This window comes from Lonchura striata, chromosome Z, assembly GCF_050655825.1.
Source record: "Lonchura striata isolate lonStrDom1 chromosome Z, ASM5065582v1, whole genome shotgun sequence".
NCBI classification, from domain to species: Eukaryota; Metazoa; Chordata; class Aves; order Passeriformes; family Estrildidae; genus Lonchura; species Lonchura striata.
Window position 1 is genome coordinate 26,783,858 of NC_140740.1, and position 27,204 is coordinate 26,811,061.

Genomic DNA, 27,204 nt, shown 5'->3' on the forward strand with positions numbered 1-27,204 from the left:
TACCTCATGTGTACAATCTCCTCAACCTGAGGGTGTGTCTAAGGCACATGGTGTTTGCTCTCCTGAGGGAGAGAGGGGTATTTTGTGATGCAGCACACACAGATAGTGCTCAGTCTTAGGCAAGGTGAGAAGGTACCTTGAGCCCTCATCCTGGCCCTGGCCCAGGGGTGCAGGTCTGCATCCCTGGCCAGCCAATGTAGGCGTCTCCTGCCTGTGTCTAAGTCCCTGGCAACAGACATTTCCAGTACATGTGTCTCTGCCCTCATAAAGGTCTTCTGTTTTATATGAAAATACATAAATTATCATGGTTAAGAGCAAGTTTCAGTGATTGCATGTAGCATCAGTGGTGGTATCTGTGATACCACTGGGGCTGCCAGAGGTGTGGGCAAGTACTGGCAACCAGGAAGGAGCTTTACTGAGGTAAGTTTGGCAGCAGTTGATGCAGTTTGCCATCTCTCCCTTGTTGCCCAGAAGTCAAGGTACCTCAGGGAAGACCTAGAATTCAAGCCATGCTTGAACAGGTTTTTCAATTTATTGCATAATTTAGCCTTAGCTCACAACCAGGCATTTGCACAAATGCTTTATGCATCTGTCTGCTCAGCTTGCCATTTCTCTAGCTCCCATTTTTGGAAGCCTACTTGATGTAATATCCTATATTGCCTTCCTGAACTGACTCTCAGTCAGGTCTGTGTAGGCAACTGGGTGCCAGTTTAGGGAAGACACAGATTGCAGACAGGGCAGCTGGAGTGCTTGTCCACCTTGCAAAATGTAACACAGATTTTTTTCCTGAGTTAGCTTGGGGCCTGACAGAAGTATCATTATGCTGGGGATACCAAACATTGCATGAACAAAAGTGGGATAAAGTATTTTAAGAAATCACTGTATTAATGTATATATATGCCTTCTAGTGCCAAACGGAGATGTGGATTAGATTAGATTTCTCTTTCTTGTATTGCTGAGCATAGTCTGCCTTGAAGATAAAGAAACCTCTGTACCTTCTGTCATGTCATAGGGATAAAGAAGTGAAGGGTTGGAACTGAATACAGCACTTTACAACCTCACCTCTTGATGAAGTCAGAATCTGACATCCAAAGTATTATCAATGGGAATCTTGAAAATCCTTCAGCTAGTTCATACTAAACACTGTCAAGAACTATCTAGTGACCTGTGACTTTTTCCTTATGGTATTATCATTTGTACAAAAAATTAATATCCATTCTTCAATCTAGAATTGAGTGATGTGAATGCAACAGTAAAGCACTGGTGTATGAGACACAGTGCTACAGACCTGTGGCCCAGACACTGAGGGGACAATTGCTCCACACAAAACCAGAGATGTCTGCAAGGTGGGTAGCACATTAGTCCCTTATATACGTGACAAATCCCTGCTGCTGTCTCCTGTGAACAGCTGTGAGGACAAGAAGAATACCCTGAGGTGAGAACTAAGTAATCACAACACTAGTATTTCACTTAACACCATTCTTCATTCATAGCTTGCAAAACCAGAGAGTTTTGAGGAGGGAAACTGCAAAACTGAAAAGCATCAAGACTGACATGCTCTTTTCAATGGTATGCATTGTGTTTGTGGCACCACTGAAGATCCCAGCCTGGCATCAACATCCCTCTTCCCCATGGGCATGGGGCCATTTTTCCTACATCTGGCATGGGGCCAAAGAGAGGGGGAGGTAAGACAAATGAAATGATTGCTGGCAGTATGCCCATGACAGATTGACTAGCTATGAATGATTGAAGTTGAGACCTTAAAGCATGGATTGGTATCTCTTATTTTTCATGGTGCTTCTGGTACACTGGGTCAAAATATTTGCTTTTTACCTCTGGGAAGTAGGGCTTAGGTTCATTCTGGGACCCAGACAATAACTGCAGTAGGGAAATGCAGGCTGAGGCCATGCCATGCTAGCTCTCAGTGCCCCCAGAGCCAGGTACTGCCAAGCAAGTGCTTCCTCCACAAGGCAGTATGAAAGTATGAAATTCATAGAACAGCAGTTGGGAGGCAGCCATATAGTCAGACCTCCTTAAGTCCACTTACATAATGAGAATGGCCTTCTTAAAATATAAATTATTCTTGAGGATGTATATATAATGAGATGAAAGAGAAAAGTGGTATCAGGGCACTTAGGGAAGTATAAGTCCTGTAAAATTTTCTTTAGTAATTAATTTCTCTGCTTAATTAATTCAAACAGCTAGTTATTCTAAGGTAGATTTTGGAAATATCAAGGCAGACTTATTATTTCCCACAGGAGTAAGATATTTTTACATAGAGAAGAAGCCTGGTGGTCTGACAGGCTGTGTCTTAAAATCCCCACCAGTGTGCCTTGTGGTTGCATGCAAGGGTTTATCTTCTGCCCTAGTCCAGGCATTACATCTCTGCAGAAGCCATTCCTGCTCCCTTCTGGCCTACCTGACCAATATTCCTCCCCTGGACCCTGTCCCAGAACCTTGGCCTAATTGAGAGTTGGGAAGAGGGTGTTGTGTTTGACACTCACAGATGCATTTCTGCACCTGTAGTTCGTAAGCCCATCAGTGCTGACTGCACTGCTAACTGCCTGCCCTGAAAACTCCAGCGATTGAAGGGGGAAGGTCAGTCTGGTTATCATCTCCATGTTCCCTCCAGCACATAACTATTCCCTATGATACCTTATTTACATGCTATGATTTACACAGCCCACCATGACTATCAATTAGCTCCCACAACTTTCAAATTATTTTTCTGGCTTGGCAGAGCCTCCCTACCAGCATATTATTTTTGATGCTAAGTATGCTCTTTCATCTGTTCGCTTTGTTTCCAATTGCTGTTGACTACACCTGGCAACTCTCTTCAAGTAAATACTTCATTCCACTGACATTTCTTGGAAATGTTCTCTTTTCTTCTTTCCCCCACTTCCTTTTAATGTTGTATTTTCACACAGTTAGGTCTTTTAATGCATCTCCAAAAATCAATACCACCACTTCCTTAAAAATGTTAATGGCTTTACTCTAATTTCCCATCAGTTTCTTCTGGTCTTTATTCTTCTGAGGCTTGCAGACAAAACAACCAGCAGCCTGTGCATCATAGTGCCAGCACCAAGTACAAAGGGACAAAGGGCCACCCTGACTCTGATACATTAATTTTGTACATAAAATTACAAATTGAACTTTTTCTCTCTCTCTCCCCCTTTTTCTTCCCTTTTTTTTTTCCTTTTTGGAAGTGCTTACAAGCCTTCTCTGTTTTTGGTTTTGTTTTTGTTTGGTTTTGGTTTTGGGTTTTTTTGTTGCTGTTGTTTTTTTGTTTTTGTTTTCGATTTTGTTTTTTTCTGCATGTGGCTCCTTTCTGAGGCTTCCAGGTAACACACTCGGTTGTGACAGAATTTACATTTTTCTTAGGAGTTTTCTCTCTGTTATCATAGAAACACAATAAATGTCACAGCCTAAGCCTGTAGCAAGCCATGTACAATCTCAGTCGAGAAAAGCAAATTTTGTTCCAGACAGCAACATTGTCCAGAGCCAGATCCTCCTCTATGCTGCAAATATTGGTCTTTTAATCCATTTTTAAAAAAAATTTGTGAAGCATATATGTAGAGAATCACAAAATAATTAGGGGTGGAAGTGATCTCTGGAAACTGAAATGAACAGGGCTTATGCCTTTATTAATATTCAGCTGTGTATTAAAAAGATCACCTGGGCAGGGGGGTCAACACAGAGCTCGCCCCGCTGTTGTAGCTTTTTCCAGGTAGCTGCAGGGGGAGAAGGCATGCAGAGTCTGTCCTTGAAGTCTTCATGGCACACTGGTAGCCGAAAGGTGAAGAGGTGTGCAGTCTGTATCTCAAATCCCGAAGAGTGAGGAGACATGTGGAGCCTGTGGCTGAAGTCTACTAGCAGCTGTCCCCTCTCCTTCCTTCTGGTAACACCAGGGAGAGCTGCTTGAGACTATGGTGACGGGTCAAACATCGACTAGGGATGTGGTTCCCTTTTCCCCAACCCGTGCACCCATCCAGCCCCCTCCACTGTGCCCAGCCTTCCATTTAGGGGTGTTTTCATCCCCAAAACCCCCTCCCATGATTCCACTGGTCTCCCTATTTTGCATCCTAGTCTTAGAATGGCAGTGTGGGTGGAGGGTGTAGGTGATCCTCAGGAGCAATTAGCTAATTAACATTTCAATATTAGTACTTAGCTCAAGCCAGCAGCGTCCTAGTATTGCCATGGGAACCAGGAGGGCTCTTTTGTTCATAACAGAGACCATCCAGTCCAATCACCCCACCAAAGCAGGGTCATCTCCAGCGGGTTACACAGGAATGCATCCAGGTGAGTTTTGAATTTCTCCAGAGCAGGAGACTCCAGAACCTCTTTGGGCAGCCTGTTCCAGTGCTCTGCTCTCATCAGTGTAAAGTTCTTCCTCATGTTGAGGTGGAGCTTCTCATGTTGTAGTTTATGGCCATTACTCCTCATACTACAGAGAAGCACTACTGAAAAGAATCTGGCGCCAGACTTTGGGATATTTGTATGCATTAATGAGGTCCCCTCTCAGTCTTTCCTGAACTACACAAGCCCAGCTCCCGCAGTCACTCCTCGCACGAGAGATGCTCCTGATCCCAAATCATCATTGTGGTCTCCACCGACTCGCTCCGCAGCTCCTTGTCTCCCTTGTGCTGCGGAGCACAGGACAGGACCCAGCAGTGCCAGTATAAGGCAGAGATGTGTACAAAGCCTACAGCGTGTCTATGAAGTGCATTCCCAAAGTACCTCTGTGGGAGCCTGTGGGACCCTGTGGGACCCTGTGGGGATCCTGTGGGGTCCTGAGAGACCCTGTGGGAGGCTGTGGGACCCTGTGGGGATCCTGTGGGATCCTGAGAGAGCCTGTGGGACCCTGTGGAACCCTGTGGGAGCCTGTGGGACCCTGTGGGGATCCTGTGGGATCCTGAGAGACCTTGTGGGATCCTGTGGGAGCCTGTGGGGATCCTGTGGGATCCTGTGGGGATCCTGAGAGAGCCTGTGGGATCCTGTGGGACCCTGTGGGACCCCGTGGGGATTCTGTGGGACCTTGTGGGGATCCTGAGAGAGCCTGTGGGATGCTGTGGGAGCCTGTGGGACCCTGTGGGAGCCTGTGGGATCCTGAGAGACCCTGTGGGATCCTGTGGGAGCCTGTAGGACCCTGTGGAACCCTGTGGGACCCCGTGGGGATCCTGTGGGACCCTGTGGGATCCTGTGGGAGCCTGTGGGACCCTGTGGGACCTTGTGGGAGCCTGTGGAAGCCTGTGGGACATTGTGGGATCCTGTGGGACCCTGTGGGGATCCTGTGGGAGCCTGTGGGACCCTGTGGGAGCCTGTGGGAGCCTGTAGGACCCTGTGGAACCCTGTGGGACCCCGTGGGGATCCTGTGGGACCCTGTGGGATCCTGTGGGAGCCTGTGGGACCCTGTGGGAGCCTGTGGGAGCCTGTAGGACCCTGTGGAACCCCGTGGGGATCCTGTGGGACCCTGTGGGATCCTGTGGGAGCCTGTGGGACCCTGTGGGACCTTGTGGAAGCCTGTGGGAGCCTGTGGGACCTTGTGGGATCCTGTGGGGATCCTGAGAGAGCCTGTGGAAGCCTGTGGGAGCCTGAGGGACCCTGTGGGACCCTGTGGGACCCTGTGGGATCCTGTGGGACCCTGAGGGACCCTGTGGGATCCTGTGGGACCCTGTGGGACCTTGTGGAAGCCTGTGGGAGCCTGTGGGACCCTGAGGGACCCTGTGGGACCTTGTGGAAGCCTGTGGGAGCCTGTGGGACCCTGTGGGACCCTGAGCGACCCTGTGGGAGCCTGTGGGACCCTGTGGGATCCTGTGGGACCCTGCGGGACCCTGAGGGACCCTGAGGGACCCCGCGGACCGTCACCGCCCTCGCGCGCCCCGGACCGCTCCGCGGCTGCCGGCGCCCCCTAGCGGCCGGCTGTGCCGCGCGGCGCCCTCGAGCGGCGGCGCAGTCCCGCCCCGGGGCGCGGGGCGTGGCTCTGATTGGCCGCGGCGGGGCCGCCCCGCCCCCTGCGCAGGGCCGGCCCTGGCGGCGGGGCCCGGCTGTCATGGAGGCGCCGGACGGAGCGCGGGCAGCGGCGGCGGGCGCGTCCCTCTGAGGGCGGCGGCGGGAGACGGCCCGGAGCGCCCCGGGAAGGTAGCGCGCAGCCTGGCGGGCCTTTCCGGCCGGCTCTGAGCACGGCGGCCGCGGGGGTTTGGTGCCGTGCGGGAAAGGAGGGAGGGGGATGGGTGCAGCGGGTCCTGTCGTGAGGCGAGCGGAGGGCTCGGGCTCTCCCCGCCGGCCGGGGCTTGGCCGGAACGCGGCCGTCGTTTCCCCGCCCGGCTGCCTTGGAGGTGCGTCTCTGGGGTCTTCTGGCGGGAGCCGGGGTCTCTGCTTGGGATCCGCCCCGGAGCGAGTCGGGGTGCAGCTGCCGGAGGAATGAGGGACAAGAGGATCCTTCTGTGTGTGGTGTGGATACCGCGCTGGTAGGAGCAGTCCCCTCCTCCCCGCAGCTTTCCTCAGGGGCCACCGCGCGGCTCGGGAGAGTCCCACGGAATGCTGCTGGACACCGGCGCGCCGCAACAGCCACTTGTTTGGGTGTAGCTGTAGGAAAATACAATGCGCTTGCTTGTTTGCGAAGTAGGAGGTGAAAACATCGAGAATTCTCCTTTTGCAGATTTGTGATAAGCATAGCCTGCGCTTCGTCAGGACCCTCTCCGGAGTCTCCATGTTTTCCTATCTGCATGAAACCGATCTGAGAAGAAGCTGGGGACATTCTGTTTGGGCTAAGCACTTCCAATAAACTCTTGCCTGGAAAATTCAGGTGTGTATCCATCAAGAAGCAGAGAGCTACAGGCTAAATGGATCTAAAGACAGCAGTCTTCAACGCAGCTCGTGATGGCAAGCTGCGGCTCCTTTCCAAGCTACTGGCAAGCAAAACAAGGGAAGAGGTGGCCCAACTGGTGTCAGAAAAAACAAATGGTGCCACACCACTTCTGATGGCAGCTCGCTATGGTCACCTCGACATGGTGGAATACTTGTTGGACCATTGCTCTGCCTCTATAGAGGTTGGTGGCTCGGTGAATTTTGACGGTGAGACCATCGAGGGAGCTCCGCCGTTGTGGGCAGCATCAGCTGCTGGCCACTTGAAGGTTGTTCAGTGTCTGTTGGATCATGGTGCGTCTGTCAACAACACAACGCTGACAAATTCAACGCCTCTTAGAGCCGCCTGTTTTGATGGTCACCTGGAAATAGTAAAATACCTTGTGGAGCACAAAGCAGACCTGGAAGTATCAAACCGTCATGGGCATACGTGCTTGATGATCTCATGTTACAAAGGCCACAAAGAAATAGCTCAGTATTTACTTGAAAAAGGAGCTGATGTGAACAGAAAAAGTGTTAAAGGTAAGTTCATTTTTTCACTTTCATTGTGGTAAATAGAGGTAAAGTTACTAATTTACTTCTTAAAGAGCCTGGCATAAAAAAACCCCTTTCTGTTCTTGTAAAACGTAATATATAAAGCGCTTATAGCTATGCTTTTACTTTTTATTTTACTGGTTTTTAACGTGGATTATAAAATTTTTGTTTAAATTGATACATTTTACTCTTAAATCCCTAATTCTTAAAATACTTAGTCATACGAAGTGTCACATTTATGAATGTATTAAAAGCTAATAAACTTGCTGAGAACCACTCTGTGTAGTAGGCTGGTCTAGCAACATACTCAAAAACATGAACATGTGTTCTTGGTTTTTGTAGTAGATCTTACCAAATCAAGTATGCTGTACATAAAACTGATCTGTGCCAGTAAGGGTGGTCTAATGAAGTACGCATAAAGGAGGAAAATTACTTTCTGTATTAGAAAATTAATAATCACTTTGCTCTTCACCTACTCTCTCCAAATTACTGAGTAATTTTATACCTTTTTCAGTGTTAATAAACAAAAATATATAGTAGGATTAAAGAAATGAAGATGCAGGTGACTGCGATCTCAGCAGAAGGACTTTCAGCAACACCCAGATCTGAAACACTTTTGCCCCTGTTTACAATTCTTCTAGTGTTACCATGCAAAGTAAATTTCTGTCTTTTTTTTCCTGTGATCATAATTAGTTGACTATATAAATTTTCTATTATAAATTAGACTTGTATGTTAGCCTTAAAAGCACAGCAGTTACTGCAATTTACAGCTATTTTTTTATCTCACTGAGCTAGGATTATGTTTCAACAGGTTTTGAACTTTTAAATATATATCAATATATATAAAAACAAATATGGTAACAGATCTTTTTGTAGCATAATACTACTGCCTTTTTCAGGCTAGTTACATTTGTAACTGTGTACTGTACCTTTCAGTTATTTGTGTTAAAATATCCTTTGTGTCTAGATTGCTGTATGATACTGGTAAATACCAAATGTGAGAGTAATCTTTAGAAAAGCTGCTTGGTTAAAGATGCCTTTTCTCAGCAAATCATGCAAATATGTGGGTTTAGTGTAAAGAAAGCTAAACTACAGATTTGTCATGGAGGTGGGCAGAGCAAAATAAATCTTCCTTTGTAAGTGTTTGAGGTTGCTTATGAGTTATCATGGACTTGTGGTAGGATAAAAATGTCAATTTTCTAAATAACATTCTGGGAATAGCAAGCTAAATATAAAGTGTGTGAAAACTTGGGGTTTAGTTTTAAACCTGTCTCTTTATATGATAGGTGTGAACCAAGCAATGCTCTTAAATATTTGAATTAATAGGGAAAAAGATGTAATTCTGCAGCTCTTTTTTTCCCTCATTTTGTGTTGGTGCGTAGGCTTTACCTTACTTATCCTTTTTATTCACTTTACTAGTGAATTAGCATTATTTGTTTTCGTTTAAATGACTGAGGATTTTCTCAGTGCTGTCAGTTATTATCTTAATTCCTTTCTACTTACTTTAGTTTCTGTGTGACTTGCATCTAGGCACACAAGCAAAGGTTATTAAAGTAGATAAATGACCCTTAATTAAAGAAGTTGGATTGGATAGGGTTCAGGTCATTAAAACTCATTTTATACTTCAAGCTGTCATGTGGGCAACTGGATGTGTGTACGTAATAGCTATCTGTTGGTAATTTGTGGAAATCCCCTCTGGTAGGACAGGAACATATATTTTGGTATCTTTAAGAAGTCTTATCTCTGAAGTTACTGAATAAGCATTGGTGAGGTAAAGCAAGCAAGCAAGAAAGTACTATAAACCCTGAAAGTTGTCTGTGGGAAAGCAGGAGAACTGAGGAAATTGGTAACAGTAAGTATTGTAACAGTGCTGAGGGTCAGCAGGTAACCTGCTCAGTTTTGTTTTGCAGAAATGCTATTGATTTTAAAATTAGTCCAACAGTGTTAATTCTACATTGTCATCCTCCCCCTCAAAGAATCTTGTGTATTACTTTCAGTTTCTACTCCTCCCTGCTATGTACTAAATAGCTGACAGTGTGTCCTGTGCTTATAACAGGAAGATAACAGAGCATCTGAGTGTTCTGCTCCTTAAAATTGAAATGCTCCTTATAAGAGCAGAACTATGTAACTTCAGTAGAGTTGCTATTGTGGGAGATTTCTGTAGATCCTTTTTCAGGTATTATTCTTAGAGCTTGTGTGAGGGTGGGGGGCAGAATTATTTGATCTATGTCTTGTTTTCACTGGATTTTCATATTGCAAAATAGAACTTAATACACATATTAAACCTCATGAATTTATAGATATGAAAATGTTTCAAAGTGTTTAACAGTTCCAGGGAAAAATCTTAATACTTTAATAGGAAAAAATAGGTACATTCACATGCATCTAAATTTATGAAAGAGTAGGTGAAAACATGTGGTGAAATCTTGCTTCTAAAATGCAGAATCCCAGAGCTGTGTTTTAGACATGGAAATTCAGAGTTCAGAGGTTCAGAAAAAGCTATGAAAGTATGGAAGTACAGCCAGGAAATTTAGATGTTCATAAAGATTTTGGAGCGTGTCAGGTGTCGCATGGTAGATGGTGCTGAAGAAGGATGTTTGGGTAGATGAGTCCTCAACTGTGAAAGATGGCCAATGGTTCTGAATTTAAAATATGAGCCTTTGATGGTATTTGTTTCTGCTGTTTTGCAAAGCTGAGCTTTCTCACAGCTCCACTGAACTTCTATGTAGGAGTTAGGCCACAGAACTGTAAGCAAAGGATATTTTAAAATATATTTTAGTTTATGTGAACAGTGTAAGTGATGGGGACAAACTGAAAGGTGGGCTAAGAAGGGTGGATAGGTTTTATTATTTTGTAATTGTGGAAAAGGTTTTATTATTTTGTAATTGTGGAAAACAGCGAAGATATCTGTAGATAGGAAGCAGCCTAAGCAATACTTCACAAAACAAATTATTTACCACTGTCTCTGATTCATGTCTTTCACCAGTGTTCTACTGTCATGGCTTAATGCCAGCCAGCAGCCAAGCCCCAGGCAGCCACTTGCTCTCTTCCCCATCAGTGAGACCAGGAACTGAATACTTGTGCCTTGAGACATAGACAGTTTAATAGGGAAAACAAAAACAATGCACACTAGCAAAGCAAAACAAGGAATTAATTCACCATTTCCCAGGAGTAGGCAGGTGTTCAGCCGTCTCCAGGAGGGCAGGGCCCTGGAATAACACTTACTTGTGAAGACAGACACCATCACTCCAAATGGTCCACCTTTTCTCTTCCCCTCAGCTTCATGTACTGACCGTGATGTCACATGGTCTGGAAATCCCTTTGGTCAGTTGGGGTCACCTGTCCCAGCTGTGTCTTCTCCCAGTCTCCATGTACCACCAACTTCTTTGCCAGCATGGAAGTACAAACAGCAGAAAAGATCTTGATTCTGTGTAAGCCCTGCAGAGCAACAACAAAAACATCTCTGTGTTATCAGCCCTGTGTTCAGCACAAATCCAAAACACAGCCTCATATCGAACACTATGAAGAAAATTAACTCTATCCCAGCTGAAACCAGCAGAACTCCTCATTTAAGAAGCTGAAAATTAAAAACCAAGCTTAATGAGCTTCACTTGCAGTCAATGATCTTTCAGATGGCAAGTTTTTATGCTGTTCCTAAAAGTAGGAAGAATGTGGATAATGTTAGGGTAGTAGAAACACATTTTTTTTCAGAAGGTGGAATCCTAGAACTAAAATCTCAAATGAAGCACAAATTTGTCTCTGTGCAAGATGAGGAGCATTTCTGTGTCAGCTGCATGCCATTTTCTGTTCTGCTGCATTATGAAGCCTGCCAGTGATTTGTTGTTAGGGTGGTGCTACCTTACTATTACCTTCAGAACAGACCACTGCATTCTCAAATACAGCATTTCGCTGATGTGTTTCTGTGCACAGTGTTCATTTGGTGATGTGTAGACAGGGAAATGCTTACTCTTTTAATACAAGTGTCAGTCATTTTAAGGATTCCAGATTCCAGATTTGGGATCTTTGGGACTGTCTTTGTTTGATTTTTTTATTTAAAGTACAATATTTCATGTAAGTTCCCCAATAGAAATATTTTTCATTCAGGCTGATTGTAAAGAAATCTTATACTTCTCCTTTGTTTCCAGACAGGACAATTAATATCTTGCTTTTTGAAAATTTGCAGTGCATATTTTAACAGTTTGTGTTATACTTTATTCTCCTCTGCCAGATTTGCAGAAAGGAAGGGGAAAAAATCCATTATTGCATCAATTAGTGACACAGATTACAGATAAAGTATGTATATGCTGGTAGCTAGGATGGGCCTAATGCGAGGGAATTGTAACCTTTGTTCAAAATACATGCTTGAAAGGCAGGTATTTTATGTGAACATTGCTGGTAAGTCTTTCCATTGCTCAGTGGTCTGGTAAAGCACTCTTCAGAGTGCTTTCTGTGATTTTGTTAGGGGCTTTCACCATCTCTGCCTGCCTTCTGTAGTTAACAGACTCATCAGCTATCTTAGGGACTGGTTTTTCCCCTACAGAATATTAAAAAAATCGGAATTTTGTTTCTAAGAAAAGCTGGATTAGGCATTCTATTAGCTGTGTCTTGAGATATGCACAGGAGTGTTTGTTTGCATTAAAAAAGAAAAAAAGAATACCGTGATTCCTTTATTCCATTGACACAGTACTTGACAGTTTCGTACAATAATATGGTAAACAAGGTTTGTTGAATTTCTTTCCTCATTTTGGGAAGTATAGAAGCATACAAGCCTCTGTCTCTATGGGTATTGTATCAAGGGCTGGTGCTATTTCAGTATTGTTGTTTATAAGGGGTACTGGAAGGTGTAACACTCAAACCTGCTGGTAGTAGAAAAAAAATCATTTACAGACATAGCAGACCCAGAAGTAGGGGGATTATGGAGAGTCATGCTATTTCCTTTATCCTAAGAGTGGTCTAGTGTTAAAAATTATTAATTTTCTTCGGCTGTAAACATTAGGGAGTCTTTACAGGTTTGTTTTCCTCTGAGGCTGTTTGTCTTCCCTGGTTGCCAAGGTTCATAGAAGCATTGAGGGGGCAGGGAGAGGGTGAAAAAAATCCCAAAACAAAGGTTTTGTTTCTCCTTGTTGTTGTTGCCTTTTTTGTTATTTTTTTTCATTCTCCCTGTTTATAAACACTTGCTCTAAAAATGTGCTTTTTTTTTTTTTTTTTTTTTTGGGAAGGGGTTACTTTTTTTCCTTGTTTGGTAGGTGTTACATTGTACAGGGCTCTGAAAATATCTGTAGATATTTTTTGTGTGACTGTGTGCAGAAACAACTTCTGGAGGAATGTCTGTAAGTTAAATAAGGAAGATAAAGATACAGTTTAAGTTTAATTCTAACTAAAAAGTTATTGTTTAAATCAAATCATTCACAACATGCTGTTATTGATGTAATAATTGATAATCTTGCTAATACCAGTTTTCATGAAATATTTCAGTGAGCAAGACAGCAATTATTCCCTTATATCCTATGGAAATTAGATGAAAATAAATCATTGAGATTAGCAGTTCTTTGCATTTATTAGTTAGTTTCTTGAAGGAAAGACATTTTGTTTTTATTTCCTATGCATACTAAATGTTAGGATGTATAACAGTTTTCTTGTGCACTGTCCATGTTTGTATCTATCAGGCAATACTTTTCTTTTAAATCAGTAAATACTCTTGGAAGATGGAATTGTTTCAAGTGCTGTGGTAGAAAACGAAACTAATGCTACATGAAAAATTTTACTTTATAAAAATGTTCAATTCATTTGTAAGGCTGCAAAAATATATACAGGTGGTTAATTTTACACATTGGTCAGTCATTTAAATAAAATACTTTTATTTCTTTTGTTTTTAATGATCTTTGATAGAAATTCAGGTTGGTGTTAAGTTTTAATGTAAGTCTTACAGCGTGGAAATTTTATAAAGCATTTTGGAAGTATTAGGAAGTGGATGCACTTAATTGGTTGCAAATCAAGTGCAAAATCTGTGTCATGGCTTCATTTTATTTCATTCCCTTGTCACAAGCTATCAGTCTGTTTTGGGAATTACTTGCTTCTGACATAGAAAGGCCTGTCCTCCTTAAGAATTTGAATACCCATTCCTGCTCCAGTAAGCTTTTGGAAACACTGGGTAGTTAGTTTTTTGATATGTGAAGTGCTTCTGAAATGTTCAGAACTCCTTTTAAAGGAGTCCTGTTAACAAAAGAGTGAAGTGTGAAGATACAATGCCAACTAGCCATAGCTTTTTTCATACTTCTGTACTTGGAAGGACTGGAGTTAGGGTTATTCTGTTTCTTTTTGCCATTTTTAATGAGGTAGTTATTAAGTAATATGAATAGTAAAGCTTTATACAGATAGAAGCAGTTTGTAAGCACTATAAGCAATATAATATGGTGACACTTAGTATTTAGCAGAGCAGTCTCAGGACTACCGGAATCATCTGTAGTCCAGTTTTTTGTCTGTGCAAGGAGGAACCTTTCATGTTACGGTAATAATAGCTGTCTTTGATATGTGATTTAATTCCTGCTGGTCATTTTCCAATTTAAAATTGATTTTAAAAAAATAGATGAAACCTACTTTTCAATAATTACTGCCATCTTTAAAAGATTACTTTATTTGACCAAACCCATCATATGTGCTTCTTCAAAAATTACTTGTCAAAGAGAATGACTTTCAAATTACTTTTGCTCTTTTTGACCTTTTTCCTTCTTAATACAGTAATAGATATAACACTGTTTTTTAAATTTGTTACTGAATAAATAATACAAAAATTGAATTAACTTCTGAATTGTGTTCAGCCACTGTTTATCACTACAGATGATATGTTCACTATAGTGACAATATAGATATTGTAATGTTTTGAAATTGATGAGTTAATTCGCAGAATAGCGGTTGATTTACTGTGCTTATTTGAATTCTTCAATTCCTGATCAATTTGTGGCCAATATGTAGCCTTTAATTTGCACATTAAGGCCAGTTGCATGTTTTCTTTCAAATTCTTCCTCTAATATAGCAATTGATACTTGCTAGGTATAGATGGCTGGCAGTGTTATTTCTTAAGGCTGGAGCTTATGTTCGGGTTTTTTTTTAAGTTGGCAACTCTCAACAATCTTTTTACTCCTAGGCACTTTTCTATGGAAACTTGTGTTTCTTATGAAGTATTCTTCCCACTGCTGTATCTGTACAATCCAATCCAACTTCGGTGAGGTGCAGCCACTGCATAAAAATTAGCGGTGATGGCCTTGCAATATTAGTTTATACATGGCATAATTTAAGTGGTAGTTATTTTAATTCTAAGGGCTACTGCAGTATAAACAACTGGAAAATTACACTACTTCTGATAAGCTGTTGAACTGAAAACAGTAATTGTAATACCAATAAAAAATCTAAATTGTTTCAAATTTAGAGTATCCAGTTGGAAAGAGCAGTGAAATTCCTTGGAGTCTTAAGCATATTTCCACATTTTCTACATAGCTGCATTGTAAATTAATGGCATACAGACTGCTGGATTTAGTTTACATGGCCAGTGGCCAAGCTTATTTTATGTGGATTTTTTTCAGTCATAGTGTGTATGCCTGTCAATTGATAAAAGAGTGTCAAAAGCAGCATTATGTGGTGATGGATCTGCAGTATGTAATATGCATAGCTGGCACTGTTGCAGTTGTCAAAAGCATCAAAATATAAATTAACAGTTGTGAAACAATAGTAAGAACTTTGACATTACTGATACCTTTTGGCTTATTTGTCTTTAATATGCTTTTATGTTACTATTTTTAAAATATATTAAAAATACTTATTGAAGGAAGAAATGGCTGCCAGTTGCAGAGCTCTGCTGTGAAGGATAGTGTACGGAGTTGAGTACACCCTGAAACAGCTGTGTTAACAGCCAATACCCATGTGCATCTGGTTTTGCCTTTATCAATAAATACAGAACTGAAGATGGTCTGAGGGACCAGCCATTCTTTAGTTCTGAATTAACTGCTGTAGTTTCATTTTAACTAGACTTTCAGCAGCATAGCAAGAAGAATAAGTGTATGTGTATTGGTAAGTTTGTATATAGGTCTGCATCTGACATCTTCCTCTCTTGGGAATGTCAAGGTCTTGTACTTTCTCAATTGGGATATTGGCATTTTTCTAGTCAGTGATGTCAGATAAAGACAGAAAGAATTATAGTTAATAAGCTATGTATGCCAAACTTGCCAACTTTCAATCCTCCTAAATTTGCTTAAATCTCTGCTTCTGAAATTAAAAATTTTGTTTGTCTAGGCAGAGATTGTAGTGTGCCCAGACCTGTAACTGATTTAGTGCTATTAAAGTTAAAAATTGTCTGAGGTATTAGAAAGATGAAAAATCACTTCCTTATGTATGAACTGGATATTACTTTATGAATCTTGATCTAACAGGTAGTTTCATGGGCCACTTTGTGTTGGGATGTCTTTCTCAGTTCACCTGTTAGTAAATGATTGTAAAATCACTGGCCACTATTTTGAAATTATTCAGGAAAGGACAATTTTGAAAGTTAAGTTCACTGTCAATAAATGAAGCAAACCAGTATTTTTATGGGGTTTTTCCTTAAAATGTTTGAGTTTTGCTCTTAAAATATGATTCGGGGGACAAAGTATGTTCATACCTCTGGTATCATTGCAAAAACCTGAGTTATAAGCTTTAGAAAATAACTTTTTACTCATGTTTTATATAAATTTGATTAATCTGTCAGCTAAATTTGGTTTCCCCATTCACTGTTCCTGAAGTCATCTTCTACATCCAGGGTAGATGGCAGTTTATCTGTATTATTAAAGACTGAGGCAAAGGAAAGCATTGAATGTCTCTGCACTTCTTCACCCTTAATAGTCAGATGACCACCTTCAATCAGACTGGTATTTTCTTTAGACCTCCTTTTACTACTAGTGTGCTTTAAAAAACCTTCTTATTGTCTACCACAACACCAGTCAGTTTCAACTCTAATTGAGCTTTGGCCTTTTGCATCTTGCCTTCAGTGTATGTGAACTACTGTCAAATTCCTGCAAAGCCTAACCTTGTTTCCAGACAGCATACAATTTCTTTTTCCTCCTGAGCTCCAAGAGGAGTTCTCTGTCCAGTCAAACTGGTCTCCTGTCCTGTTTACTTGACTTTTGATACAAATGAATTGCTGACTCTTGTGCTTTTATGTAGTGAAAAATTCCATTTTAAATCTGGTTTGGGGTTTTTTATTAAACCTATTTAATTTTTTTCAGATAAAAATACAAACATTTTGATTTTTATAACTTTCTGTCAGCCTTGCTTTCATAGTACAAAAATAGGGAAACAAAAGCTGTTTTAAAACCTTTACTATTTGGGGGAGTTTAACTTTTAATTTTTTTAACTATTAGCATGATGAGATTTTGACTCTTAATTTGTTATGATTTGTGTAATTGTATTTGTTTTCTTGCAGGAAATACAGCACTACATGACTGTGCAGAGTCTGGAAGTTTGGAGATCATGAAGATGCTTCTCAAATATTGTGCTAAAATGGAAAAGGATGGTTATGGAATGACTCCCCTTCTGTCAGCCAGTGTGACAGGCCACACAAATATAGTGGACTTTCTGACCCAGCATGTACAGACTAGTAAGGCTGAGCGAATAAATGCCCTGGAACTTCTAGGAGCAACATTTGTGGACAAAAAGAGAGATCTGCTTGGTGCTTTGAAATACTGGAAAAGAGCTATGGAAATGAGATACAGTGATAGGACTAATATCCTCAGCAAACCTGTGCCACAAACACTAATTATGGCTTATGATTATGCTAAAGAGGTAAACAGCTCAGAAGAGCTAGAAAATCTTATTGCAGACCCAGATGAAATGAGAATGCAAGCATTATTGATTAGAGAACGTATTCTTGGCCCTTCACACCCAGACACATCCTACTATATTAGATATAGAGGTGCTGTGTATGCAGACTCCGGAAACTTCAAGCGTTGCATCAATTTATGGAAGTATGCTTTGGACATGCAGCAGAGCAATCTTGATCCGCTAAGCCCTATGACAGCCAGCAGTTTGCTATCATTTGCTGAACTTTTCTCCTTTATGCTTCAGGATAGGGCGAAGGGCCTGCTAGGCACTACTGTCACTTTTGATGATCTAATGGGTATACTGTGCAAAAGCGTTCTTGAAATAGAACGGGCCATGAAACAAACCCAGTGTCTTCCTGATCCAATACAGCTAAACAAAGCTCTTTCCATCATTTTGCATTTAATTTGCTTGTTGGAGAAAGTACCTTGCAGCTCAGAACAGGAACATTTTAAGAAACAAACTATTTACAAGTTTCTTAAGCTTCAGCCTAGAGGAAAGAATAACTTCAGTCCACTTCACCTTGCTGTTGACAATAATACTACGTGTGTCGGTCGCTACCCAGTTTGTAAATTCCCCTCTCTACAAGTTACGGCTATCCTGGTGGAATGTGGTGCTGATGTAAATGTCAGAGACTCTGATAACAACAGTCCCTTACACATTGCTGCACTGAACAACCATCCAGACATCATGAATCTTCTTATCAAGTCAGGTTCACATTTCGATGCCACAAACTCATGTAAACAAACAGCTAGTGATTTGCTGGATGAGAAAGAAATAGCAAAGAATTTAATCCAGCCTATAAATCATACTACTTTGCAGTGTCTTGCTGCTCGTGTAATAGTGAATCATAACATATCCTATGCAGGGCATATCCCTGAAAAACTAGAGAAGTTTGTTTTGCTCCATAGATGATAGTGTGCTGTTCCAGAGTACTGTTTTTGAAGCACGACATGGTGATATTTTCCTTGAGCACTGTTGTGATACACGAGCGTTCCCTGGCTTGCTCCATTTTTCTCTCATTGGCTAGTGTTGTTAACATCAGATCTGCAGAGTTGGTTGCCCAGTATTTAATATGAATATGCCATATAATATATTTTGTGGATTATTTAGAAATGTAATGCCATATTTAGACTTTAAATTGTTTGCCAAAGGCTTGTCTTTCTTGTCTTATTTGCCTGTTGGGTGTTTGGACTGAGTTGAGTATTTTCCACTGATGTCTTTTTACTAATAATTGTTATGTGGATTTTATACGATTGGAAGGTCATCTTTTTTTGGTTTTGCTTGAGCATTCCTGCTCCTACTCTCTTCTTTTTCTATGGACTCATAGCTAAACTGTGCAAGTTGTATGGACTTGTTAACATTTGCAACTACCATAAGTGCTTTTATCTTCTCTATGCACTGGCTTAAACATGACTGTTGTGTGTGAGCATATTTCTATGCAGCACTTGGTCAATTTCAACTTAAATGCCAATCTTGTTTTGCAGTTTGTTTAGAGCTCTCGAGAATGCTGTCTTCATAGCATGATGAATTTTGGATTTATTTATCAGCTCTCCAAACTTGGGTTTGACTTTTTTGACTGCTGTATCTGAGGTTGCTTTCATTTGATCCTCTGGAATTTTTTCCTAAACTGGCGAGAAGAAAATATTGCTTTTTCTAATTGTAGTCCACTTTAAATCTGAAAATCGTTCTGTTGCATTGTGCAGCTTGGGAAGAGTCCTCATGATGTACAACTGATACCTTCCCCTCTGCACTAATGTCTTGCTTGTGCTGGTTATGTGACTAGATGTGAAGTTTGCTCAAAGTTTAACCTCAGACCTTAATGATACACTTCTATAAGAAATAGATCAAATATATGTTTAAAATCTGCAAATCAGCTTTAGCTACAAAAGAAAACTAAAGCATGTTGATGGCATGATGTTTATCAGTCCAGATCTAGACATCATATAGTATAGTGGCTGTCTGCCAGGGTATTGAAAGTTCTATAGCAGTGTCTTTTTTTTCTTCATTTTAAATATCTTTATAAATACTTGCATGGATTTTTCATCTCTACTATGTCAGTTGTACTTAACAAAAGCAGAAGTTCTGTTGTGTATATAGCTCCTATTAAAGTACCTATTTTTTATAATATTTGCACAACAGCTTAGCTTTTGCAAAAGAAAGGGCTCTTTTGACTTGATAAGAAATCTATAAATGGAGATCATAAATGTGAGTGCGATTCAGGTAATTAATATAATTCAGCACTTTACTGTTGATTAATAGTAGGATTTATTATGGCACATTAGCCCTACAAATATCTTAAAGTGAAATTAATTTCTGTTGGATAGGATACAGTTTAGTTGCAAATTTAGTCATCTAGCATTTTGGGTATTTTTGGCTTCATGTTTCATCTCAGTTGTGGGCAGAAGTGTACCTATGGGGTTCTTGCTCCAGAAATCCAAAAACTGGTTTTATAACTTTGTCAGAGATAAGAGATATTTAGACTCCACATTGGTTAGGTTAGGAGGGTCTTTGTAATACTTTAAGTTTTAAGTTGATGTTAGAACACTTTTGTCATTTGTGGTTGAACTTGAAGAAGAATATGTCTTGGGAGCACATAAGAATAGCCCTTCTTTGATTTTGTTCTGTTTTGGCATTCCTGCCAGCGTATGGCAGTGTACAGGTGCCTACTAGCTTAGCCATTTTTGCAAAAATTATGGGGATGTTTTTAAGCAAAGATATGTTGAAAGCAGTGCTGTTTGTGTATTGTCACTACCAGACTTGCTGTTTTGAAGCAATTTTCTCTGGTTTGTCCCTTGCTGTGTCTATGTTGTGTACTATTATGAGAATCATAGAATCATTTAGGTTGGAAAAGATCCTTAAGATCATTGAGTCCAACCAAGCACTGCCAAGTCCAGCACTAAACCATGTCCTTAAGTGCCACATCTACATGTGTTTCAAATACCTCCAGCCATGGTGACTCAACTGCTTCCTTTGGGCAGCCTGTTACATTGGTTAACCACTCTTTCCATTAAGTTTTTCCTAGTATCCAATCTGTATCTCCCCTTATTCTACTTGAGGCCATTTCTCCTTGTTGTATCACTTGTTACTTGGGAGAAGAGGCCAACCCCTGCCGTGTGAAATAATTGTAGAGAGTCCTAAGTTTCCCACTGAACCTCCTTCTCTCCAGGCTGAATAACCCCAGCTCCCTCAGCTGCTCCGCATCAGATGTGTGATCCAAACCCTTCCCCTGCCCTTCCCTGGACATGCTCTGGCACCTCAATATCTTTCATGTAATGAAGGACCCAAAACTGAGCACAGCACTTGAGGCATGGCTTCAATGGTACCCAGTACAGGGACAATCACTGCTTGATCCTGCTGGCCACACTATTGCTGATACAGGCCAGGATGCAGGTTTCTCTAGCATCACACAAGACTAAACTCGAGTCGATTGACTGCATTGCTGTGATTTGTAATGCTTAGGACACATGCCACTCAGCTTTTCATTTGTGAGGACGTGTGGTTTGGTTTTTGAATTTATACATTTTAATGCTTTTCTGCTGCTCTATAAATGGGGATAATCAGCAAATGATACCATACTAGAATTATACTTAGTCATAAAAGTAATTATTTTTGTATATCTCATAGAGAAAAGGGTTTTTAGAGTTTTTTACTTTGGAATTTGTCCTGCTCTTTGGTGGTTTTAGTTTAAATTTCTGTCTTTATAACTGACAATTGCCCTGTTTAAAATTAGTTGATTGGTTGTTCAGCCTGAGGAAGACAAGACTACAGGGAGACCCTATATAGGACCTTCCAGTACCTAAAGGAGGCTATAAAAGAGCTGGAGGGAGACTTTTTACAAAGTATGGGGTGAAAGGACAAGTGGGAATGGCTTTAAACTGAAAAGGGTGAGATTTAGCTTAGATATAAGGAAGAAATTGTTTACTATGAACATGGTGAGGCACTGGTGAAGGTTGTCCAGAGGAGTTGTGGATGCTCCATTTCTGGAAGTTTTCAAGGCCGGACTGGATGGGGCTCTGGTCCAGTGGAGGATGTCTTTGCGCATGACAGAGAGGTTGGAACTAGGTGATCTTTAAGGTCCCTTCTAACCTGAATCATTCTATGAGTTATGATTATTAGTCCAGAAATATAATGTACAAAATTTTAATTGTTAGTATTTTTTTTAATGGAAAGCATTCCCAAAAGTGAAAGCATATCACTGTTAGTTCTATGTAAATCTAGTGAATATTGCTACAAGAAAGGCTTACTGTGTTAGCTACTCTTTAGAAACAAACCAGGCTATTAGTACATGCTGACTTATTGCACGAATTTCTGTGTAAATATCTACTGATGTGCATCAGTCCAAAAGATTTACCATCTCCATGCTGAATTTAATTTTTCATGATGGTGAAGCTCTCTGCTGAAGAGAATACTTATCTTGCCAGATAACTTGGACCTAGGTGTCCTGGCAGATGAGTTCATGAATTTTTGGCCACTTTGCATTTAGACCTATGTGTTTACCCTGTTTTATTTTTCTTAATTTTAATTTTGTGATATCTTTAACTCATTCTTTTACCATTTTTCTCCCTATTTGGCCTTTTTTCTGATAAAACACACTGCTTCTGAGCTACTGACAAATGCTGAGAACTGCAGAAATAATTATATGCCCTTCAGGGATGAAGCAGGTTTTAAATTGATTAAACAGCTTACAGGTATCACTCCCCTAGAGACAAAGGAACTGATATCTCCTTGTTTGTTGAGACTCTAAGTTGCCTTTTTTGGCAAAAGGGATAAATGCATAGAGCAGCTTTTCTTCTGTTGTGGGTTTCAACTGAAGTATTTCAACAAGGAAGATGAAAAATATTCTCATTTTAAAAAATCTAAAATTATATTCCTATTTTTGTATCACTTAGGCTGGTAACAAGATTCCAGCTGTCTGCAGTGTCTCTGTTCTATTTGTTCAGTGCAGTGTTAAGACATTTTCTGAAATACAAGGCAACATTGTGGTTATTTTGCCATATATACTTCACAACACTCCCTGGATAAGGAGTAGTCTTGCGTTGTTCCTAAGTCCACAAAGAGCTGTCTTTTAACAACTGTTTTGCAACTGGTTAAAATCAACCTCTTTCTATTTTTACAAACACTACTTTAAAGAAAGTAATGCAGTGCTATAGCAAAATCCTTAAAGGAGGGTTTGTAATTAGATAAAAACCTTTTGAGGAAAAGCATGCCTCTCCTCAGTTTTGTATGAGCTGCAAGGTGACAGTGGCGGAATATGGCTGCTCTCTAAATAGCTTTGAAATGCTTTGAAATATAGAGTGGAATGACTGTTATACTCTAAAATGTTGAGAAGCATGAAAAAATAGACTAAACACTAATTTTACCTTCTGTGGCTAGAATGACAGCAACTGGTATTTAACACTTAAAAGTAGTTTTGGTAATTTTGATGAGAGACATACTAGACTGCTCATATTTCTTGGCTTTGAGTGTAAAAGTGACTGTTGAGCCCTCAGTGAGGGCAGAGCAAAAAGCTGTTGTTGGTTTGGTTTTAAATAATGTTGTATTTGTGTTCCATTCTATTGCAAAGACTTCCTATGCAGGGCTAGCTTCGTGTATGGAAATGTTGCAGTTTCTTTTTTACGTGAAGTAATTTAGCTTTAACAGTAATTAAAAAAAGAATAACAAGCATATTTCTCTGCTCCTACTCTCTTTAGGCTCCAAATGCAGATTACATTAAAAATATGTTTTGGAAAACACCTGTCTGAGTGTATATATGTGTTTTCTCTAGGGTATTGCAGTACTGGTTGGTGAACTACTTTTCCTGTTGAGTAACTAAATGTGAATGCTGCAGCTTCAACCTTTCTGTCATTAAGAATTGTACCTTAAGCAAAAGGTCATATTACATGCTCTTTCTTTAAAATTATGGTCTGGTAAAGCCTTTAAATTTCAGTGGTGGGTAGTAGTAAAGAAAGGGCTTAAACTAGATGATGCGGAAGATTCCACTCTCTAGAAAAAACATTTAGTCATACTGTTAACTAGAGGGAATACGTCCAGTTTGTAACCTAAAAGTAGATAGCAATGCCTTGTAAGAAGTAAGCAGCAGACAGTTTTCAAGAAAGCTGGACAAATTAATTTTCTTCTTGAAGCTTTTGAAGGATATTCCATATTGCATTAATTTGAAAAATAGAGGAATAGAGCATTTCAAGGGTGAGAGAAACAGAACTTCCTTGTTAGAGGCAGCTGGGGAATTGAAGACTTTAAAGAAAATTACCATTGTAATTTCAAAATGCCTTTATAGTTTGGCACAGTAGTCACAATCCTATCCTATAAGGAAGTGTACATTTCAGAGAGCTGTAACTTTAGATTAGTCCTGATTAGTAACAATAGGCTCAAAAAAGATGAGGCTCTGGATGAGGAAAACTGCTCCAGAACTTTCCGGTAGGATAAGTGTCACACAGATGGCTCTAGTGAATTGAATGTAGATTCACTTAATTAGGAGAGGGAAAAACTGGAAAGCATTATTTACATCATTATTCATCCTTCTGCAGTTGCAGATAATGAACGATGTCTGCTGTTACCTAAACTGTGTAATCATCCAAAGATGGCTTCTTGGCAGTAGCAAGTGCTGGCTGGTGCTTGAGGACAAAATTCATCATACGAAACAGTGCAGGATTAGGGCAAAAGAGACTAAGTGTGAAGTGTGTTGCTCTGGCAAAGGCAATACTTTTGTTTGTTTTGCACATAATATCCAGAGGTCCAAATGCCATCCACAGTGAACAGCAGAAGGCCCTTCGCCCCTACTCCAAAGTCTTACCTTGAAGTTGATTTCCAGCATTCAGAAAAAATGAGAAGCGGCTATACTCAGAAGTTATGGACAATTTTGAGCTGTGCACACAGGGGCAAAAAAGAATTAACTTTCTGATTCATCTAAGTGTCTGTCAGAGGCAAACACATCTCCCATCAGGTCATAAGATATAATCATGACACATGATCTGGGTTTCTCTGAAGTTCAAAGGGTTGCTTCTATCATATTTCTGAAGATTTATCAAGTCATAAGTTCCTTTCTAAAAATTCTCCTTAGAAAGTTATTTGGAATTCCCATCTATCAGTAATCAGAAACCTAATTCCCATTTGAAATACATGTTTTCCTAGCTTTGTATGTGTCGTGGTTTGACACGGAAAAAGGATTTTTCCGGAAGGAAGAGGTCAATTTGGATATTGACCAATTGAAGGTGGACACGCCTCTGAGAACACAGAGGGGTTAAAAGCAGAATTCCCAGGAGAACTGGCTCTCTTTGGTTCCGGTCAGCGTGCAATGCTGTGCTCTCCCCTGCCCGACCGTGGCTGGGTGGGGAGGGGGAGGCCCATGGCCTGACTGAGGACATCCTTGAAAGGCAAAATCCTAAAAGCAGTCGGTCCATCCAGGCATTGGTGGTGAGAGCACTGTGCATGGAAAGGAGAAGGGTCACCATGGCAAACTTTTCTCCGGGCAGTGCCATGTGTGACATGGAAACACAGGATGTGGCAGTGTGTTTCTTGGGGGGGTCTGTGGCACAGAGGAGACTCCTGTTCTCCCTTGATGGACTGAGTATCGGTTGTCTGCAGGGTGGAAACCTGGTTGGGGTCCAGATTGTGTCTCACTGTGGTTTGTTGGAGTTGGGTGGTGGGAGGAGGAATATTTTGCAAGGTTTTCATTTTGATCTGTGTGTGGTTTTTTTTTCCCTTCCTTTCTTTTATAGTAGTAGCTTAATAAATGTTTTGGGTTTTTTTTTCCTTGTTATTAAGCTTGGGCTTGCTTTGCTCTGTTCTCAATTCCATTTCACAGCATTCAGTTGAGAGATTACATTTTCATGGGGGCACTGGCATTGTGCCAGTGTCAAATCATGACAGTATGTATGATCTTCTCATAGTTTCAGTACTTCTTGGTCCTTCAGAGAGCATTGTCGTCTCTCAGCCTTTATGTGGTTAGGCTAAATCAACTAACCAAAAGAACTTCCAGGCTGGAGAATGAGAAAAAAACAGAATAATCTAGAGTTGAGTAAGCTGACAGATTGGTTTGGTTTTCCCTTTTCCCCTCTCTTGATTATGCACTACCAAAAAACCCCCAGGATCCACTGGTTCACTAAACACTTTTTGCTGCTGAACCTGCAATTGAAATTGCCAATTCGTTCCTTTTTACAATGGGAGGGATTTTTTTTACAGTAAGCAGCTGATTGCTTTCATTTCAGATTCTGTAGCTTGTGTTGTCCTCTTGAAATATTTTAGGTGCCTGGATCTCTCTTTGTTCCATTCACACACAGCATTATTCTAGCTGGAATGCGAGGCAAAACGTTCAGTGAATGAGCCAGACTTGGATTAGGTTTTTTCCATCCCATAGTTTAAATATAATCAACTTGCCTTTTTCTCCTTTCTCTTTGCATTTATGGCTACCAGGCATTTTATTGGCCAGACTATACTTTTTATTGGCTAGCCTGTAAGATGGGGGTCCTCCTGGGATGATGGTGCTCTTTCTGGTTTTCTGGCTAAGGGAGGCACATCTCCTGCTTTTTCAGGCTTTGTTTTCCCCTAAAGCATGACATTGAAACTTTGGGGAGTTAAAAACTAAAAGAAACAAGCAAAAAACCCCCTGAAAGAAAACCCAACAAATACCCAACCAAAACAAAAGCCCAAACAATCAAAAAAACAACAAACAAAAAATTGCCAACAAAATCCTCAAAACAAAACCAGAGAACAGGAGCTGCTGTAAATAAACAAAATATGCAGTGTGAGGCAGATATCCTGTGGGCTGCTATGAGGAGTGTGGAGCTTCTCCCCGCACAGCTAACAGCTCGTGCAGCGGTTTTTTTGCACTGCTCGTGGCTCTGTCGCTCACAGTGACGCAGGCGGCTTACTTCCAGTCTGTCCTGGTGGTACTTTAGGGCCAGATAGCAAGTAGTTCTGTGAGAAGACTTCTCTGGGCATGCTGCACACACGCCAGCACTGCTGTGCAGATCAGGGATGTGCTTTTCAAGTGACTGCCCCCATTGTCCATCCTTTGCTTGTTTGGGTTCATGTCACTGAATTGTCTTATTACACAACTTGTATTGATTTTGAATTCACCTGACCTTAAAGAAGTGTTCCAAAAGCTCACCTTACAGGCTTTAACCACTAATGGCTGTCAGTTCATGGGAGCAGACTATAAGTTGTTCTGTAAATCTTTTATCTTCTCCCATTCCTCCTCTACTCCCATGGAGTGTCACAGATTTTTGATGCTTGGCATCAACTCCTCCATTCTACAGATCTCCTTTCTAATGCAAGTGTAACTGTCACTCTTGGTTTGTCTTCTGATGTTAAACATAAGTTGACACGTACACTGGCTTGTTTTTCCTCTTGCTTGTAGGTGTTACTGCCTATTGTGTGTAACATCGCATAACCCATGTTCTGCTTTGAGCTGGGTCATGAAAATGAGATAATGTAGTTGATTGCTAAAGGTGGATCTACCACATCATTAACTGCTGGAAAATGAGTCAGCTGTGCCACATGAAATGCTGATACTTCCTTCTGACAGCATGACTGACCTTAGTACACAGTGCTGTTGATGTGTTGTAAAGAAGTATTTGCTCCATTATACAAAGGCAGAAACTATGGCACAGACTCAGTGACCTCTTAAAATGACCACAGGAAGTATAATCTGTAGCAAAAAACAGGGTTCAGATCATCTAGCTCCAGGGACTTTAATTTTGAGACTTTTTTGCTCCAGGTAGGTTTGACATCAGTAATTTCATAAATGAACACTCCAGATAAAAAACAATACCACAAAGGATTTCTTAGAGCAATCAGACTAATGTTATTGCACAGTTTTAATGTGTGCATCTATTTTTCCTCTCAGTTTTTCAGCATATTAAGCCAATTTAATAAACTCAATGGAAATAGAGCAGACTATGTGTGTCTGTAACTTCCTTGAGAACACCAGAATGAGCAGATGTCAGAGTCCATCCTAAC

At 40.9% G+C, this 27,204-nt stretch overlaps 1 protein-coding gene across 1 annotated transcript; it reads left to right on the plus strand.

The window, feature by feature from the left end:
- The first annotated feature begins 6,005 nt into the window (after positions 1–6,005).
- FEM1C (fem-1 homolog C) lies at positions 6,006–22,977 on the plus strand. Its single transcript, XM_021525003.3, has 3 exons — positions 6,006–6,138; positions 6,659–7,386; positions 16,850–22,977. The coding sequence occupies exons 2-3, from the start codon at positions 6,843–6,845 to the stop codon at positions 18,157–18,159; spliced, it is 1,854 nt and encodes a 617-aa protein (XP_021380678.1). The 5' UTR covers positions 6,006–6,138; positions 6,659–6,842; the 3' UTR covers positions 18,160–22,977.
- Positions 22,978–27,204: the final 4,227 nt, after the last annotated feature.

Excerpts from the sequence above, each read along its gene's own strand:
- FEM1C (XM_021525003.3), top strand. The coding sequence starts at position 6,843 with ATGGATCTAAAGACAGCAGTCTTCAACGCAGCTCGTGATGGCAAGCTG. Across the intron at positions 7,387-16,849 it reads GAACAGAAAAAGTGTTAAAG|GAAATACAGCACTACATGAC; the intron begins GTAAGTTCATTT and ends GTTTTCTTGCAG.